The sequence below is a fragment of the Mesocricetus auratus genome, unplaced genomic scaffold (assembly GCF_017639785.1).
Source record: "Mesocricetus auratus isolate SY011 unplaced genomic scaffold, BCM_Maur_2.0 Super-Scaffold_100676, whole genome shotgun sequence".
In the NCBI taxonomy this organism is placed as follows: domain Eukaryota; kingdom Metazoa; phylum Chordata; class Mammalia; order Rodentia; family Cricetidae; genus Mesocricetus; species Mesocricetus auratus.
The window spans coordinates 109,428,702-109,444,676 of record NW_024429266.1 but is presented as its reverse complement, the minus strand read 5'-3'; the positions used below and the strand labels follow the sequence as shown (position 1 = coordinate 109,444,676).

The 15,975-nt window shown below is 48.4% G+C and overlaps 1 protein-coding gene across 5 annotated transcripts in view; it reads right to left on the bottom strand.

Annotated features, from left to right (window-relative positions):
* Dpp6 (dipeptidyl peptidase like 6) overlaps positions 1–15,975 on the bottom strand; it is an 890,647-nt gene that overhangs the window by 57,197 nt on the left and 817,475 nt on the right. For all 5 annotated transcript variants that reach the window (XM_013123747.3, XM_013123748.3, XM_005084206.4 and 2 more), the window contains exons 13-16: positions 10,760–10,867; positions 8,806–8,897; positions 7,539–7,586; positions 5,616–5,734 (exon numbers count right to left, since the gene is read on the bottom strand). In XM_013123747.3, the coding sequence (XP_012979201.1) occupies positions 5,616–5,734; positions 7,539–7,586; positions 8,806–8,897; positions 10,760–10,867 (367 nt within the window). The remainder of the gene's footprint in view (positions 1–5,615; positions 5,735–7,538; positions 7,587–8,805; positions 8,898–10,759; positions 10,868–15,975) is intronic.

The window sequence follows — 15,975 nt, the reverse complement described above, 5'->3', positions numbered from 1 at the left end:
CTTCCAGAGCCCCTAGAAAGAAGACAGGCACTGTGGTTGAGAAGATTCAGGAGCTGTCTCAGAGGTCTTACGTGACAGTGAGGGTGACAAAGGGCTCAGTGGTGTGTTACAGGCATTATCATGTCTCCAGGCACTTAGTCCATCAATGACTTGGGACAGAAGCACTACTGTAGTTTGGTTTGAATTTCACAAATGCTGAAGTTGGTTAATAAAAGGCTATAGGTTTTTTTTTTTACCACCAAGCCTGAATTGATAAGTCATATATTTTCTACCCATCAAAAATCTATTACATATTTATGAGTGTTTGGCCTGCATGTGTGTGTGTGCACCATGTGTATGCCTAGTGCCTGTGGATTTAGAAGAGGTCATCAGACCCCCCTGGAACTGGAGTTATGGATGGTTGTAAGCCTTAATGTAGGTGCTGGGGAGCAAATCCAGGTCCTCAACAAGGACCACAACAAGCAACTTTTTAAACTGCTGAATGATCTCTTTCTCTCTGTTTTTGTTTGTTTGTTTTTTTATGACACAGGGTTGTTCTCTCCAAGTACCAAGCAGAGCCCAAGCCTGCGTCTCTTCCAAGATCAGCGAGATGGGTCTAGGCTGGCCTCAGACTCTTCACACACCCTAAGCTGTGCTCGAGCTCCTGACCCAAGTGCTGGGATCCCAGGCTGCACCGCCACGCCCAGCTCCACTGTCCTTCCAGCCATGCTCAGCAGGCCTTTTCTTTCTCTCAGTGCCTGGGCATTTCCCCTCTAAGCCTCGGCCCATTCTCTGCCCTGTCTTCTCCCAGTATCTACAAGCACTTCACACTTCTCCAGTCTGTGACCCTCAGCTCTTGTTTTTTTGGAATTTTCAACTTTGTCCAGTTGTGTGTGCCGCTGGAAACCCACAAGCTACCTGCTCTATGGTCCTCTTTGGTGCTGCTCTGGTCCTTATTCTTCCCACAGGAGAAGACTTTATGGAGCGAGGGAAGGTCTCATAGCAGACATCTCCGAGTGTAGTGAAATCTGTAGTCTTAGCACTTGGGAGGCTGAGGCAGGAGGATCATGAGTTTGAGACTGCCCTTGACTGCAGTGCAGGTCTTTACTGATGTACATTCAACAATATCCAGGGTTTCTCCCAGGAAAATGGCAGGCAACCACTGTGCCTAGTCAATCTATTCAGTGCTCCTTTTGAACTTCAAACAGTTTAGGCCACAGCAGCTGGTTGCTTCTTTTCCAACAAGGTGGCAAGGTGGCACCTTCTAGAATCTGGGGATGGCCGCAACTAGTTTTCCTGCAGCTGGTGGAGGTGGACTTCCTCTCCCCAGGGTACCCTTCCCTCATGCTAATAAGGCCTCACACATTTCTCATGTTCGGGTGTTTGTACTCACTCACACTGGTCCCAGGAGATGCTGGTGTCAGTAGCCTGAGGTGCAGATGATGGGGTGGGCTGGTGTCAGTAGCCTGGGGTGCAGATGATGGGGTGGGCTGGTGTCAGTACTCTGGGGTACTGATGATGGGGTGGGCTGTCACTCAGAGCTGTGGTAACCTGAACAAAGCTCCCTTCTGCTTGGGCTCCCTGTCCAGGTCTCCTGAAGTGAGTGAGCACCATGGGAGGTGAGAGCTAGGAGAGCAGGGTGAGATCCTTGGCATAACTCCTAACCCCAGGACTCATGGTCAACTCCAGCTCCTGGCCTTGGCCTTCTCTACCACGTCTGGTGGTCTAGAATCCAATTCTGAAAGTTAGCTACTTTGTCCCCCGTCACCCCTTTCACCAAGGCTGCCACAGTGGCTTTCCCTTTCTGAGTTAGCCACTCATACTCACCATCAAATGACTGTAGTCATTCCAACCAGGAACAAAGTCTGGCAGAGATCCCACAGGCATAGTGATTGGCAACAAGAAAGCCACCCTTACCACAGCAAGCTTTCCAGGAAGGAGGGGAATTGGACATATTTTAAAGGCGCTACTGTCAGACAGAATGTCACTCCTTTAAATGGACATGTCAGGTGACACATGTAGAGCGCACCCTCTCATCTTGCAGGCAGGTATACACCAAGTGCCAGTGTATCACGCTGGTCCAGTAACGGGGACGGTGCCAGCAGGATGCTGAGCGTTTTCTCTACCATGGGAAACATCTGTTTCATGGTCACTGAGGAGTACAACGGTCTTGTTGGGTGTGTTGCTGGGGGCTGGCTTTTCATTTTGGATGAGGGAGACAATCGGAACCATTCATGGAACTTCCACCGAGGACACAGCCCGCCTCAGGATTCCCCTCCCTACTCTTGGTACACAGAGCCTCAAAGGGAATTGCTCCAAATGTTTGAGAGAGTGAACAGATGTTCTCGCAAACCCACTAGCAATGCTCTAAGGTGCGTCAAGCCTGGTTTTAAACATCCACATGGACAAATTCAACATTAAAAAGAGCAACCAAGGTTAGTGCCTCAGAAACTCAGTGTGAGAGTCGTCCAGAGGACAAGGTAGCTTACAGAACCAAACCAGTCATGTTTATGGAATGAATGATTTCTTAGCAACGCTTCATTTTGTGTGCGTGTATGTGTATGTGTGTGTATGTGTATGCATACGTGTGTGTATGTGTATGCATACGTGTGTGTGAGAGTGAGTGTATGTGTGTGTATGTGTATGCATATGTGTGTATGTGTATGCATATGTGTGTGTGTATGTGTGTGAGTACATGCATGTCACAGCATGCATGTGGAAGCTGGAGTAAGGCAGGATCTGGTTCTCTCTTTCCACCAATCATATGCATTCCAGGACAGAACAAAGTGCCTTTGCCTATTGAGTCATTTTGCCATCCCAACCATTTGTTTTCGACTCTGCCTCTGAGAACTGGTATCTTCCTACATGTCTGGAGACAACGACACACCTTTATCGATGAAGATGCCGGTTACTTATTGTTTTCACAGCTCCAGAGCTACTCATGAGTTATTAGCAAATAATCGGGTACTTCTTTAGCACAGAGCAGGGTGATAAACTCCTGAGGAAACCCGCTTATAAAGAAGAGAGGTTTACTTCAGGCACTGGCTCCAGATTTCAGTTCACGGCTGCTTGGCTCCTTTGTGTTTTAGTCTACACGGAGACGGAACATCAAGATTGTGATATGTCAGATGATAGCTTATGATAGCTCATAGCAGCCTAGGAAATGAAAGGGAGACAGGACGCTACCGGGCTCTAGTGTCCCTCTCAAGAGCATTCCCCCAATGGCTCAACTTCTTCCTCTAGTCTGCATTTCTAAAGGTCCACCTCCCCACAGCTCTATAGGGTGCTAAGTAGGCCTTTAGTATATATAGGACCTTTGGGAACATTTGATATCCAAAGAGCAACATTCTGAGCCACTCTGGAGGAAGCTAGCAATGTCTGTGCCTGATCGGAAAGCCATGTGACAGACAGACAGGCGACTCTAGTTAGAAACTCTCAGGGGATGTCTAGGCTGGTCATGCCTAGTCCTGTAGGCAGCAGTCTTCATGTCTGCCTCTTCATGGCATGCCACTTTCTTATCTCAAGGGAGCATGGCGCCTTAGGGGTTTAGGTCTGTAGCCTTGCTTCTCTCTGCAGTAGGAGTGGGTTAGGGTGCAGCTCCCTGCCGCTATCCCTGATGACTGGGATGTGAAGCTTATGTTTTAAAGGAGGCAGCCAATTGTTCCCAGGGGATGATCACCCCAAATGTGATAGACACATGCCATGTGGCTGCCATCTCCTCCCTCATTATGGTACATGGCAGACATCAAAAATTAGTCCCTCATGACATCCCCAACTAATCCTTCCTGACATTTGTTTTCAATGAGCCTGGGCTTGGCCTAGAATCCCACTCATTTTTATCCCTGTGGTTAATAACTTTTCTCAAAGTGAGGCTGGTGTCTTGAACCCTGTTTTATTATTTTTGCTTACTAATTATTATTATTATAATGCATGTTGTGTCCATATGTGTAGGTATGTTGCATAATTGGAAGCCAGAGATAGACGCATCCTCAATCACTTTCCACCTTATTTTTGAAACTTGCTTTGTAGACCAGACTGGCCCCAAACTCAGCGATCCTCCTGCCTCTGCCTCCTGAGTGCTGAGAATAAAGGTGTGCGCCACCACTGCCCAATCTATTTCCCTTTCTTAAGGAGATCTATTTGTAACCCTTGGTCCCTTACTCTGTATCTAATCTCTGAGTCTACAGACTGTAGCTTGGTTATCATTGTCTTAACAACTAATATCCCCTCATAAATAAATTAATACCACATTTCTCTTTCGGATCTCAGTCTCTTTCTGGATCACTCCAGATGATTTTTTTTCTAGCTCCACTCATTTGCCTGGAGTAATAGGTTATAGAATCCCATAAGGGACAAATTCATGAGGTGGCCATTGATTCTCTAAAAATGGAAACTGGACTTGCTCAGAACTAGACAATGATATCACTTATTGTAGTGCCACAGTTTGGACACCTTAGTCATCAACAGAGATGGGAAACTGAGTTCCCATTGAAGGCACCTGTCTGAGAAGCACAGGAGATGGAGTTGGACAGGAAGCTTCCGGGCACTAATGTGTTTTAGACAGCCTGCACCAGGATCACCTTCAGCTTGGAAGAATGTTGGGGGTTTTCAGGGTTTTAGGTGACATCAGTCAAGAGAGCATATGTTTCTGAGCTTTGCAGGAGCCAGCATCCTATATAAGACACTGCCATACAAAACCATCGCCTCTACCTATGACTGCCAGGACTGTCATCTCAACCAGAGAGGGGACTGCTCTTGGTCTCACCCCCTCCTTTAGCACATGTACCCTCTCTTGAGGGATCTCAGTTGGTCTAGTTTTCCCCCACTTCTTTGTGTGGGACCATATTTATTACTTACCCTCTAATAGGTTCAACCATTCCAATGGACAAGAACAAGATGCAGACACTTTCTGCACCCACTTGTTCAATGCTCTGGTTGGTGCGATAGAAGACACTTGCACATGGGTCAGTGAGTAGCTCAGCAGATAAAAGTTTTGCCATTAGCCTGACAACTTGAGTTCTATTCCTAGAACTCACATGGTAGAAGCAGAGAATCAACTCCTAAAAGTTGTCCTCTGATCTCTACCCATGCACCACAGCACACCTATGCACATAAGTACACACACATGCACATAAGTACACACACACACACACACACACAGACACACAGACACACACAGACACACAGACGCACACAGATACACAGACACACACACATACGTAGAAACCACTTGCGTGCTTAGGATCAACGAATTGGGCTCTAAGGACTTGTATTTTGTATTTCTTTGGCCCTCTGTATAATCCCAATCTGTGATATTGGAAAATTGGATCTTGGGATTGTTTGATCATTTTTATAAACAACATAGATTCAGCTAGGTACCATAAACAGCTCACAGCTTACTGTTCTTTTATGGACAATGGGAGTGAGATACAGGTCAACACAGAGAACTCCCCCGGCCCCCATGAGCTCCGGTCTTTGCAAGATGGTGTGGTGAACACCATCCTGCTCACGAGTAGAGTAGTGTCCCTGGTCCCGCAGTCCGTCCCGTGCCCATCCCGCTCATTTTGTTCTGCATGTGCTCCTGCCCGAAGACCTCCGCAACCACCTGAGACAGGTGTGGAGTGGCGGCCACTCACCTTCACACTTGAGCAGGAAGTAGTCCATGTTATGGCTGAAGGAGGCGCTGAAGTAGGTGCAGTTCTCCACTAGGTCGCAGGACAGACACTGCCTGTTGAAGTCATCGACTGTGTTGGCGCTGGAAGAGCAAGAAGCCAGTGAGAACAGAGGCCGGGAAAGAGTGATCACGACATCAGTCTGAGTTCCCGGCAAGGGCCTCTCCTCTGAGGCTACCGTGTCACTCCTGCTGCAATCCCTTAGTGTTTACTCCCACCAACACTCCTTTGATACTTAACTCCACTTCCTAGAAGCCTTTCCGACCCGCACCTCCTCCAGACTCTGGACGCCTCTCAGCCCTTCCCGTCCTGGGTGACAGCTATTTGACCACCAGTGAAACTGCAGGCTAGGTGTGACCAGGGTGTGGAGACTGCAGTTATAGATGCCATTGCCTGATCTAGCCACGGGTACTATAACATGGTCATGGATACCATTCATCATCTGGTGGGGGTCATGGTTACTATCAACTGGTGCTGTCATGGGTACCCTCACCTGGCAATGCTGTGGGCACTATCACCTAATAAAGTCATGGGTGCCATCACTTTGAACAATCATGGGTGCCTACAGCGCTCATGGGCATGATCACAGGGAACTTTCTACCCAAGTGAGTGACTCTCTGAACAGGTGACTGGCAATCTGTGACCAGGGGAGACTTCCATATTCCTTGAGTGCCAAGTTAGGAAGGAGCTCTGTGGATGTCAAGGAACTAGTATCGACTGTTTCCAGAACCCAGTGCTCCTGACAGCAGAAGGGTGGTGATGCAACTTCTTGCTTGGGGACGAGAGGAATGAGAGAAATCAATTATAGATCCCACATGGGACCACCATGGTCAGGTTTAATCTAGATCAGAAACATGCTGTCTTCACATGGCACTGGCAAAGTTCCTCTCCAAGAACAGCTTCCCGAGAATGAAGACGTCATGGGAGAGAGATGCTATAGGTCACAGGGAAGGGGCAGCAGGCTGCCTTGCTGCTTTTTATATAGCGGGTAGTCTGACTTTCATGATCATAGTAGGCCCATAGCGGTGAACAGTCTACAGAGAGAAGCAGGTCCATGATCGCAGGGCTCTGCCCACTCATGCCAGCCTTATACTCAGCATGGAGTCCGTGGCTGGAGGGGAGACCTCTGTGGACGGTGCACTTCTCTAGCTTCTCTGGTCTGCACCGCCACCCAGATTCTCCTGCCAGTGGCCATTGCTGCTCAGGGAGCAGGCACCTACAGCTCTCCTAGCTAAGAAGTGTCCAGAAATGCCCATTGTTCCTCCTCCTCTCTACCAAACTGGTAGGAACTAAGTTAACCTCAAAACAAAGTCCTCTCCCGTGAGATCAACAGGGGAAAGTTAACAGGATGAAATGTTGAGAGGGTGATCTTAGATCTGGTTCCTTTCTGGGTTCCTAGCATGTCCGTCCGTTTTCTACATTATATGAGGTTGTGGGACTTGGGCTATGACCTCACACAGCCAGCATGCCACCTGGAGGGAGATGGCAAAGCCTCCTCTCCACTCAGTCACTGGTCGGCTCCCAAACCAGACACAGCTGTTCTCAAAATACACAGGTGAAGGCAACCTGCCAAGGTAACAACACTTGAATATAGGAGCAAGACAGGCAGAATCCTTCAGGAGGAGAAAAGAATGTGTGCATGTGCGTGCATGTGCGTGTGTGTGTGTGTGTGTGTGTGTGTGTGTGTGTGTGTGTGTGTGTGTGTGTGTGTGTGTGTGTGAATTTGGCCGAATCAGAAATAGGACTTGAGGCCTCGGGTCTTGTGGCTTCTGCACTACTCTCTTCCCGCTCTTTCTAATTACTCAGCACCCCTTGCTGCCTCCCATCTGCTGCAGAGCTGTGATCCTGTGAGGCCAGGAGGCCCCTGCGGGTATGGGGTTCAGTTACCTGTAGAGCTGTCGTCTCCGTGGCAGGTCCTCTGTGCTCAGGAAATAGCTGTGGATATGGGGAAGGTATACATGGTTAGCTTGCCTCAGGGCACATTTGCAGGCCACAAGCCCCACCCTAGCATTCTCACAGTGCCTCTTAGGGACCGTGACCTATATGATGAGCAATGCTCATGTTAGGTCGGGCCACACTCATGACCACAGCAGGGGAAGGCCAGATGCTACAGGCAGAGGGAAGCACTGTCAACATCAGGTATCTCCTGCACTGGTCCTGGCCCCAATGCTTTGGGTCCTGATGCAGCCCAGAGGGCAGTGGCAGTATGCACCTAGGTGTGAACATGGGGTTTTCCCTAGAGATCAGTAGCCTCCTGATGGGCAAGGACTAGAGATGACTTTATAGGGGAATGCACATCTGCCGGCTTTCTCCTAAGCCTGAGAGTTCCTACTGTGTGAGTTAGGGAGGCTGAATAGCATCAGAGGCAGGGCTGGGCCTGGACTCCTATGAAGTGAAACCTGGCTCTGTCCAGTTAGACACTGAATAATCTGGAGAAAGTGGCTTAATTTCTTTACATCTTTGTATTTATTTTTATGTGTGTATGTACACATAGGTGCACACTTGTGTGTATAGAGGTGTACATGTGTGCACTTGCCTGTAGAGGCTATAGGCTAACCTTGGGTATCATTCCATCTGATTTTCTTTTGAGGCAGGATCTCTCTTTGGGACTTGGCTCACTGATTAGGTGAGACTTGTTGATTAGCAAGCTCTAGGGCCCCTCTTCCCAAGCCCTGGGATTACAAGCACAAGCCACCATGCCTGGCTTTTAGTGTGGTTCTGGGGATTGAACTCAGGTCCTCATGCTTGAACAGTGAGCGCTTTAACAATAGAGCCATCTCCCCAGCACTGTCTTAGTTTGTGTTTAAATGGGCAAGCAGACCCATGCTAACATATAACCACAGTATTAGTGAGATCATGCTGGAGATGCCCTCAGCCTGTGTGCAGGTCTACAGAGACTCAGTAAACAGCTGTTACCCAGCAACTATCTGCGAATCCATGTCGCCTCACTGGTCTGTGCAATCTTCCCTTTGTCACAGTGCCTTGTAGCTTTGGGAGTTGGCTCACATTGAAGCTAAGGGTGAGTCCTGTGACCTAGGGCAGAGGAGGCCTCTTGAGCTGTGTTTTTTCCTCCTGCAGCGTGTTTGACTAAAAACAAGTGGATCTGCGAGCAGTAAGAGACAGCTCCTGGGACCCAGCCCCAGTTCCCACTCACATCTTATTCCGCTTCTCATCATAGGACAGGATCTTGGTCACATCCCAGTCCCCAGAGGTGATGGACTGGATATTGTCATTGCTGCTGTTGGGCTGAAATACAGACAAGATGTCAGGAAGGAGATATTGGGCTCCAGCTTTGCTGCCTCAGTCTGGAGCCTGTCAGAATGAGGCAATGCCCACCCCTTCCTGCTTCTATTCTGTATAGCTCAGCTTGAATTCAGCATCCTCCGTGATGGGCTCTGATGCCCACCCCATGGTCTGAGTGTCACTGATGGCAGTATCACATGGCTCCTCTGCAGGGCTTGTTCCTGGAACCTCATCCCACATTCTACAGATACACACCTACGGCCAATGACCTTGTGAATTTAATGTTTATGTTAGGACCCAGGATGGAGGAAAGAGGGTATGGGGAAAAGGATAAAATCAGGCAAAACCAGGAAGGAGCTGAGAGGGATGAACTCGGTGTAGTTCTTCTGATGGTCTCTGTCATCCTTGCTGGGGTCCAGGTGCCACAGAGACTGACTGTGACCCCTGCTCAGCTAGCATACTTCCCAGAGCCCGGTACTGTAGTCACACAGAACCTGCCATCATGGTACCAGGTCCAGACAGCATTTAAATTTTCAGCTGGGATGCTGAGGTGCAGCTGTGGGTGGCTGTTCTGAATGGCATGTGCTCTGGGAGCCAGTGTGGAGGGGATGGAGCCTGACTCAGGTGACACAGGCTAACACTCGGGACTGCAGACCCAGGAGCAGGCCGTGTGTGTGTGTGTGTGTGTGTGTGTGTGTGTGTGTGTGTGTGTGTGTGTGTGTGCACTTGAGTGTGGATGTGGAAGGCAGTGCAGCCTCAGACAGTCCTGGACTTGGAAGCAGAGGCCAGGCAAGAGTGGGTGCCTGGAACAAGGGGGGAACCACTTTCTGATGGATGCTAAGGGGTTCTCAGCAAATTCTGATCATCTGCAGGAATTTGGAAACTGGGGCTGAATGCAAACATCAAAGAAATTTTAAATCTTGCTTGAAATGGCCCCAGTGAGAATGTGAACAAATCAAATCAGGTTTTGGACATCCTCTATACCATGTGATTAAGTGGCCAGGAAATAGAAATGCCTGCCTAAGCTGGGAGTAGCCATCATTCCCACTCAAGGCCTCTCAGGGCCCCTCTCTCCTCCTTCCCAGACATTCCTTCATTGATGGTCCTGTGGTCTTTCTTCTGGGTTCACATCATACACGTGAGCCTCCTACTTCCTATCCACAGCGTTTCCAGACAGCCTTCTTCTTAATTACATTTTGTATACTTTGCCCCAATTCTCCATCACTTCAGCTGGCTTTAATATAAAATCTGCACACAGAGGGTGGGGTTGGTGACACAGACGACCGAGCATGTGCCCATCACTCCCACGGTCTGTCCCAGGGCAGAGGTCTCAAAATTCAGCGTCCAGGCAGCTCTTCCGATGGCGACTGCACTTGCATCAGGCATTCTCAGATAACCCACTCCCCTGCTCTGCAGCACTCATCCTAAGCCGCCTGACCAGGACAGGTGAGTTTGCGTGGCAGCCACAGTATCATTAAGGTCAGGGTAGAGGCAGTGCCGGGGCTAGGGAGAGACTCATGAAGGGCTCAGAGCAACAGGTGGCCTTGAGGGGAGGGAGGGTGCCGGGAAGGACAGACAGGTACTCAGTGGTCATCTTGAATCCTCATTGCTACCCACCAGTGAGTCCCCGTGTCCCTCCACTGTTGCTAGAAATGTCACATCCCACGTTCATGTTCTTGAGTATCAGGAGAAGATCTAGACTCCAGTCGCTGCCCTGCTCAGAGCCTCTGTTTTTGGACAAGAGCCATGCTGCCTCCGTCTGTGAGCATCAGCCTCCCAGGGCTCCTTGGGGTCCTGGGAAGGGTGAGTGTGCACCCCCCGAGGCCCGGCACCAATAGCACGATAGCACAGAAGGGATGACTGACCTGGGATGATGACACGGTGATGTGGTAGAATTTCCCCCGGCCCCCTTGGGGGATGGCTCTGACAAAGAAAAACTTCCGGCCGTCCTTGGAGAACACGGGCTCTTCATTCTGTGGACAAGGGTGACAGGCCGGTCAACACGAAGCTGCATGGGATCATGAAGAGCGAGTGGGGGGTAGGGGCACCCTCGGGTGTTTCATGTGTGGTTTCTAATGATGGAGGGAGCTGAAGAGTGAGCCTGTGCAGGCCTTCACTGTCTTTGGGACTAGAGATCCAGACCTTTGGTTTTCTAAAAGCAGAGGGAGAAAGGGGCACCCAAGCTCACAGACCGGATGGCTCAATAGATAAAGCGCTTGCTGTGCAAGCATGAAGATCGGGGTTCAGACCCCCAGAACCATGTGAAAATCAGGGAGTGGGAGCAAGGGTCTGTAACCCTAGTGCTGTGGGGGGGCGGGGACAGACGGATCCCTCAAGCTGATTGGCCAGGCGGCCTAATGTACTCGGTGAGCTCCAGGTTTAGTGAGGGATCCTAGCTCAAAAAATTAGGTGGAGAGCATCTGAGGAAGACACCTGACATCACCCTTTGGCCTCCACATGCACGTGCATGCACACACACACACACACACACACCTGCTCATTATACATACACCCCCTCCACACACACACACACACACACACACACATACTTGCAGCACACACACACACACACACTTGCAGATACACATCCCAGGGGTAGAGTCAGACAGCACTGTTGCCCACAAGATGCAAAGATCAGTGAAGAAATGGGTTTGCACACACGTCAACCCCACCTCAGGAGTGGGAACTAGACCTGGGGATCACTCTGGACTAGCTGCTGTGAAAGCCCTGAGCAGGCAAAGCTGCTGGACTGACTTTTGTCTTACACCAGCTCGAAGGAAATTGGGAAGAATAGTCACAGACCCTACTTTTCCCTCGTCTGGTCCTGTCTTCTGTTCTTTTCCTTAATAAAATCTCTCTCACTCTGACTCATCCGTTGAGGAGACATGCCAAATGGACCAATTTTAAAATGCGGACAGCAGAAAGAACCCTTCTGGGCCTGGCTCTCACTAGGGGCATCCCAAAAAGGCAGGTGCTAGACAGTGTATCAGTATGAACAACAGTCACTTCTCCCTGAAATCGACTCTGGGGTCGACAGCTGGATGTAACACCCGAGGGGTAGCCTGTTACCATGCTCTATTTCTGGCATCCCAAGAGCTGAGCAGGTAGATACTTGCAGTCCTTAGCCTGCCCTAGAGGGGAGCAGTCACTCGGATGGGCAGACAGTGATTTGGGTTCAGTAGCACCTCTACTACACTCTGAAATCAAAGTCTGGAGGTTTGCATCAGTGAACGCCACCGAGCTGGCTCCTCCAATTATGGTGAAGGTGTATCTATATTGTGATTCAAGCTGCTGCCTGATAATGCAAGGATGAGAATAAACAGTAAACAAAACGCAGCTGGCCCAGGAAAAACTCATTTCCCCACAGTGAAGGAACACATGCAAATACAAAGTGCTCAGAGAAATGAACTAACGTGTGATTAAAATGACATTTAATCTTCATGAATATTTGCAATAAAACGAAACCTTTAATCTGCAAATATTGATTTTTCTATTTAGAGTTGGGAGTGTGGTATTTAACAGGAGAGGGAGTGGAAAAGAGCAGCAGTTAATTTGGCTTTTTAGATGGACTTCTGTTTGCCAACGATGGGATGGACGAGGCAATAGTCCCCTAGTTTTCTGGGGGAAATGTTTGCACTTTGGACAAAGATTAAAAGTAATATGATTAATTCTGGACAGAAGCATTGTACTCATATTGAGGAAGCCTCAGATTCTGAGGTCATTGGTCCTCTGCTCTCCAGAACCTTCCAGAATGTGCTGAGGAAGGCTTCTGCCAGTCTTTGGAAACTTGCTCATGCAGTAATTGTGTGTGTGCATGTGTGTGTGGACATTGGAGACCAGATAGATGTCAGTCTTGGCTGTTCTCCCTCAGGACACTATCACCCTATGTTCTGTGACAGAGTCTCTCACGGGCCTGGGACATGCTGATTTGGCTAGGCTGAATGGTCAGTGGATTCTAGGGATCCTCCTGTCTCTACCTTGCCAGTGTCAGGATTGCAAGCTTGTCCCACAATGCCTTGCATTTGTTTGTGTGGATTCTGGGAGTTCAGCTCAGTTTTTCATGCTTGCATGGCAAGCTGGCTATCACCCAAGTCTAGTAAATAAACTTGTAGTGACAAAGTGCAGAACTTTTTTGATGTGGGCATCAGGATTTTAATACAAGTTCTGCCTCTTGTTTGATGCTGGGGGATTCTGGGTGTGTGCAGCAAGCAGTTGTAACACACAGGAGGTGGATGGGCAGTGGAGTGTGGCCTCAGTGTAACTCCCCAAGTTACGCCTGTGGTCTCTGATGAGATCCTGAAGGGGCAGCCAGTGGTTTCCAGGCAGCTGATGGCAGCCCAGCCTTACATAGGCTCCTATGATGCCTGGCATCCCCACACCACAGCAAAGGGTGCAGATCAATTTCAGTGTCCATGAGTCTCGTTAGGGAAAGATGATGCAATGGGAAGCTGACTGGATTTCTCGGGAGCTTAATTAGTTATGAGCCCCTTATAAAGTCTCAGACCATTGTATGTAGGTAGTTAGCCTCACTGTGGCTTCTTACAGCAGCCCAGGATGGAACACACCTATCCTGTATGAATGGCTGGTTGGCCGGAAAGAGCCACACAGTGTCTCAAAGATAAGTGTTCTTACAGAGAACGAGGTGCTTTAATAAAACATCTAATAAAATGGCTATTTAGGGCATTCATGGCACAGTGCCTTCTCTAGTTCTAGTGTCTCTCACATTGAAATGATTGCTTCTTCAAATATCAGCTACTTGCTGGTTAATTAGAAATTCACATTTTAAAACAGCAAAAATAATTACTTTCATGCCACTATTCCTCCATACTCATGTTTCTGGGAGAGGGCCTGGTTTCCTGAATGATGTTCAGGAGTTCAACATTCACACCCATGTCTGAGCTGGTGGCTTTCTCCCACATGGTGAGATGTTCAGTCAGAAAATATAGGAAAATCCAGCTGTTGTTGGCTCTGTGGCCACTCTGCCATTCTGAAGAGGAGGACAGCTGGAGGATCTGTCCCCAGAACCCAGGACAAGGCAGTGTGTTGATCCAGGGGCCAGAGTGAGACCAGATAGGAAGCAGCTTCTCAGGGGAAGTCCCTTGAGGGAGAGTGTAAGGGACTGTTCCCTGCCCACAGTTCTAGCTGGGCTTAAAAAATCCATCCATCCATCCATCCATCCATCCATCCATCCATCCATCCATCCATCCATCCATCCATCTATCTATCTATCTACCTACCTATCTATCATTTTTGGAACCTGACCTTACTTCCCTTCAAACCCAGCCTGTGTGATCTCCCTGTGCTTGCTCTATGTCCCCCTGGCCCCAATTTCCCTGGTTCCCTCTCGTCAGAGGCTGAACACCAAAACACAGCTTCTGGTTTTGGTTCACCCCTGTGCCTTGGGATTTATGAGTCAACTCATCTCCTGTCTAGATGGGAACAAAGCCAAGAACTATGCTCTAGTTGGTTCATTTCCAAAAAGTCTACTGAGGTGAAATTCACAAGTGCAGCATTTTAACAAATCTGAGCAATCCTAGCATTTTTTCGTGCGTGACAGCATACAGCTGCCTCCTTGAGTTCTGAAACCACCCCCGCCCTACACCAGAAAACCCTCAACCACCATGCTGACAACCACTGGCCAGCTTTCCGTCTCTGTGGATGCACGTCTGGATGTTTTATATGGACCATGCCGCGGGGGGGGGGCATTGTGTCTGCGTTTCCCTCAGCATCATGTTCTCAGTGTACCTTCCCCAGCTGCCAAAGGTGGGAATCCTCCAATGGGCATTCGCGGTATACCCATGCAATGGAGTATTACTCAACCTTGACCAGAGGATCAATATCCTGATACATTCCATATACAACATACGCTGAAGGAGAGTAGCTGATTCATGTTTTCATAGCTAAAATTTCTTAATTAACAAAATTTATATTTATCAAATAAAAATATCTTGAAATATGTATGCAATGAATAATGAGCAAATGGAATTAATGAATACATACATAATAACTTTTTAATTTCAAGTACAACTTAGAATCTACTAATAAATCTTATTTTCTTTAAATGTATGTGTATGCGTGTGAGCCTGTGTGAGTCTATGTGCACATGGGCATGTAGAAACCCTTTGGGGTCAGAAGAGGGCATCAGATCCTCTGGAACTAGAGTTACACACAGATGGCTGGTGAGCTGCCATATGGGTGCTGGGAATCAAACCTAGGGACTCTGCTCTTAACCACTGAGCCATCTCTCCAGGCCTGTGTACTATATACATACAATATGTGTGTGTGTGTGTGTTGTGTGTGTGTGTGTTGTGTATGTATGTGTAAAATCTTTAGGATTTCCCACACATAAGATTATGCCATCTGAAAACAGAATAAAAACAGGGAGAAATTAATTCCCTCCTTTCAGTGTAGACACCTTTCATTGCTCTTTCTTGCCTAGTTATTCTGCCTGGGACTCTCAGATCCATGCTGAATGGAAGCCAGAAGAGTGAGTAAACCTTGCTTTTCACCTCATTTAAAGGGAAGCTTTTTTTGTAGCAGTTTCTTCCAAGATGAAAACCTTCTGTAGTGGAGGAAAGCTCATTAGTATACAGATGTTAAAGGAGGTGAATCTAAGGGAGGTGAAACATTTCATCCCTAAGGGAAGCTCAGTACCATCAGGAAATAAACAACTCAATAGTCTCAGGAAGTCCCTGAAACTGACCAGGGTTACTCAGTCCCTCCCTTCTCAAGAGTATAGCAGCTCTAAGGACTGTCAAGCCACTTGAAGTGACTCAGGCCAGCTGAGTTACCTGGAAAAGGCAATCTCCAACCTGCTGAATTGTCTGCAAGTTGTTCAGTGTGCTACAAGGTTTCCAGCTTTTGGAATCTGCCACCCATACTGGGGTGGGCTTTTGTTGAAGCAGCTGTCTTTGACCTGGTTTGCTCTTGTAAGCATCTTCTCACCAATATACTTGCAAGTAACCCCACTGAAGTTCCTTGATTCACCAGGTTGGACTTAGGTGGCAGCCTTACTCTGTCATAGGTTCCCTATCTAGTGTGGGCAAATGCTTGTTTACACCTGCCCAGGAATAGTGTCACA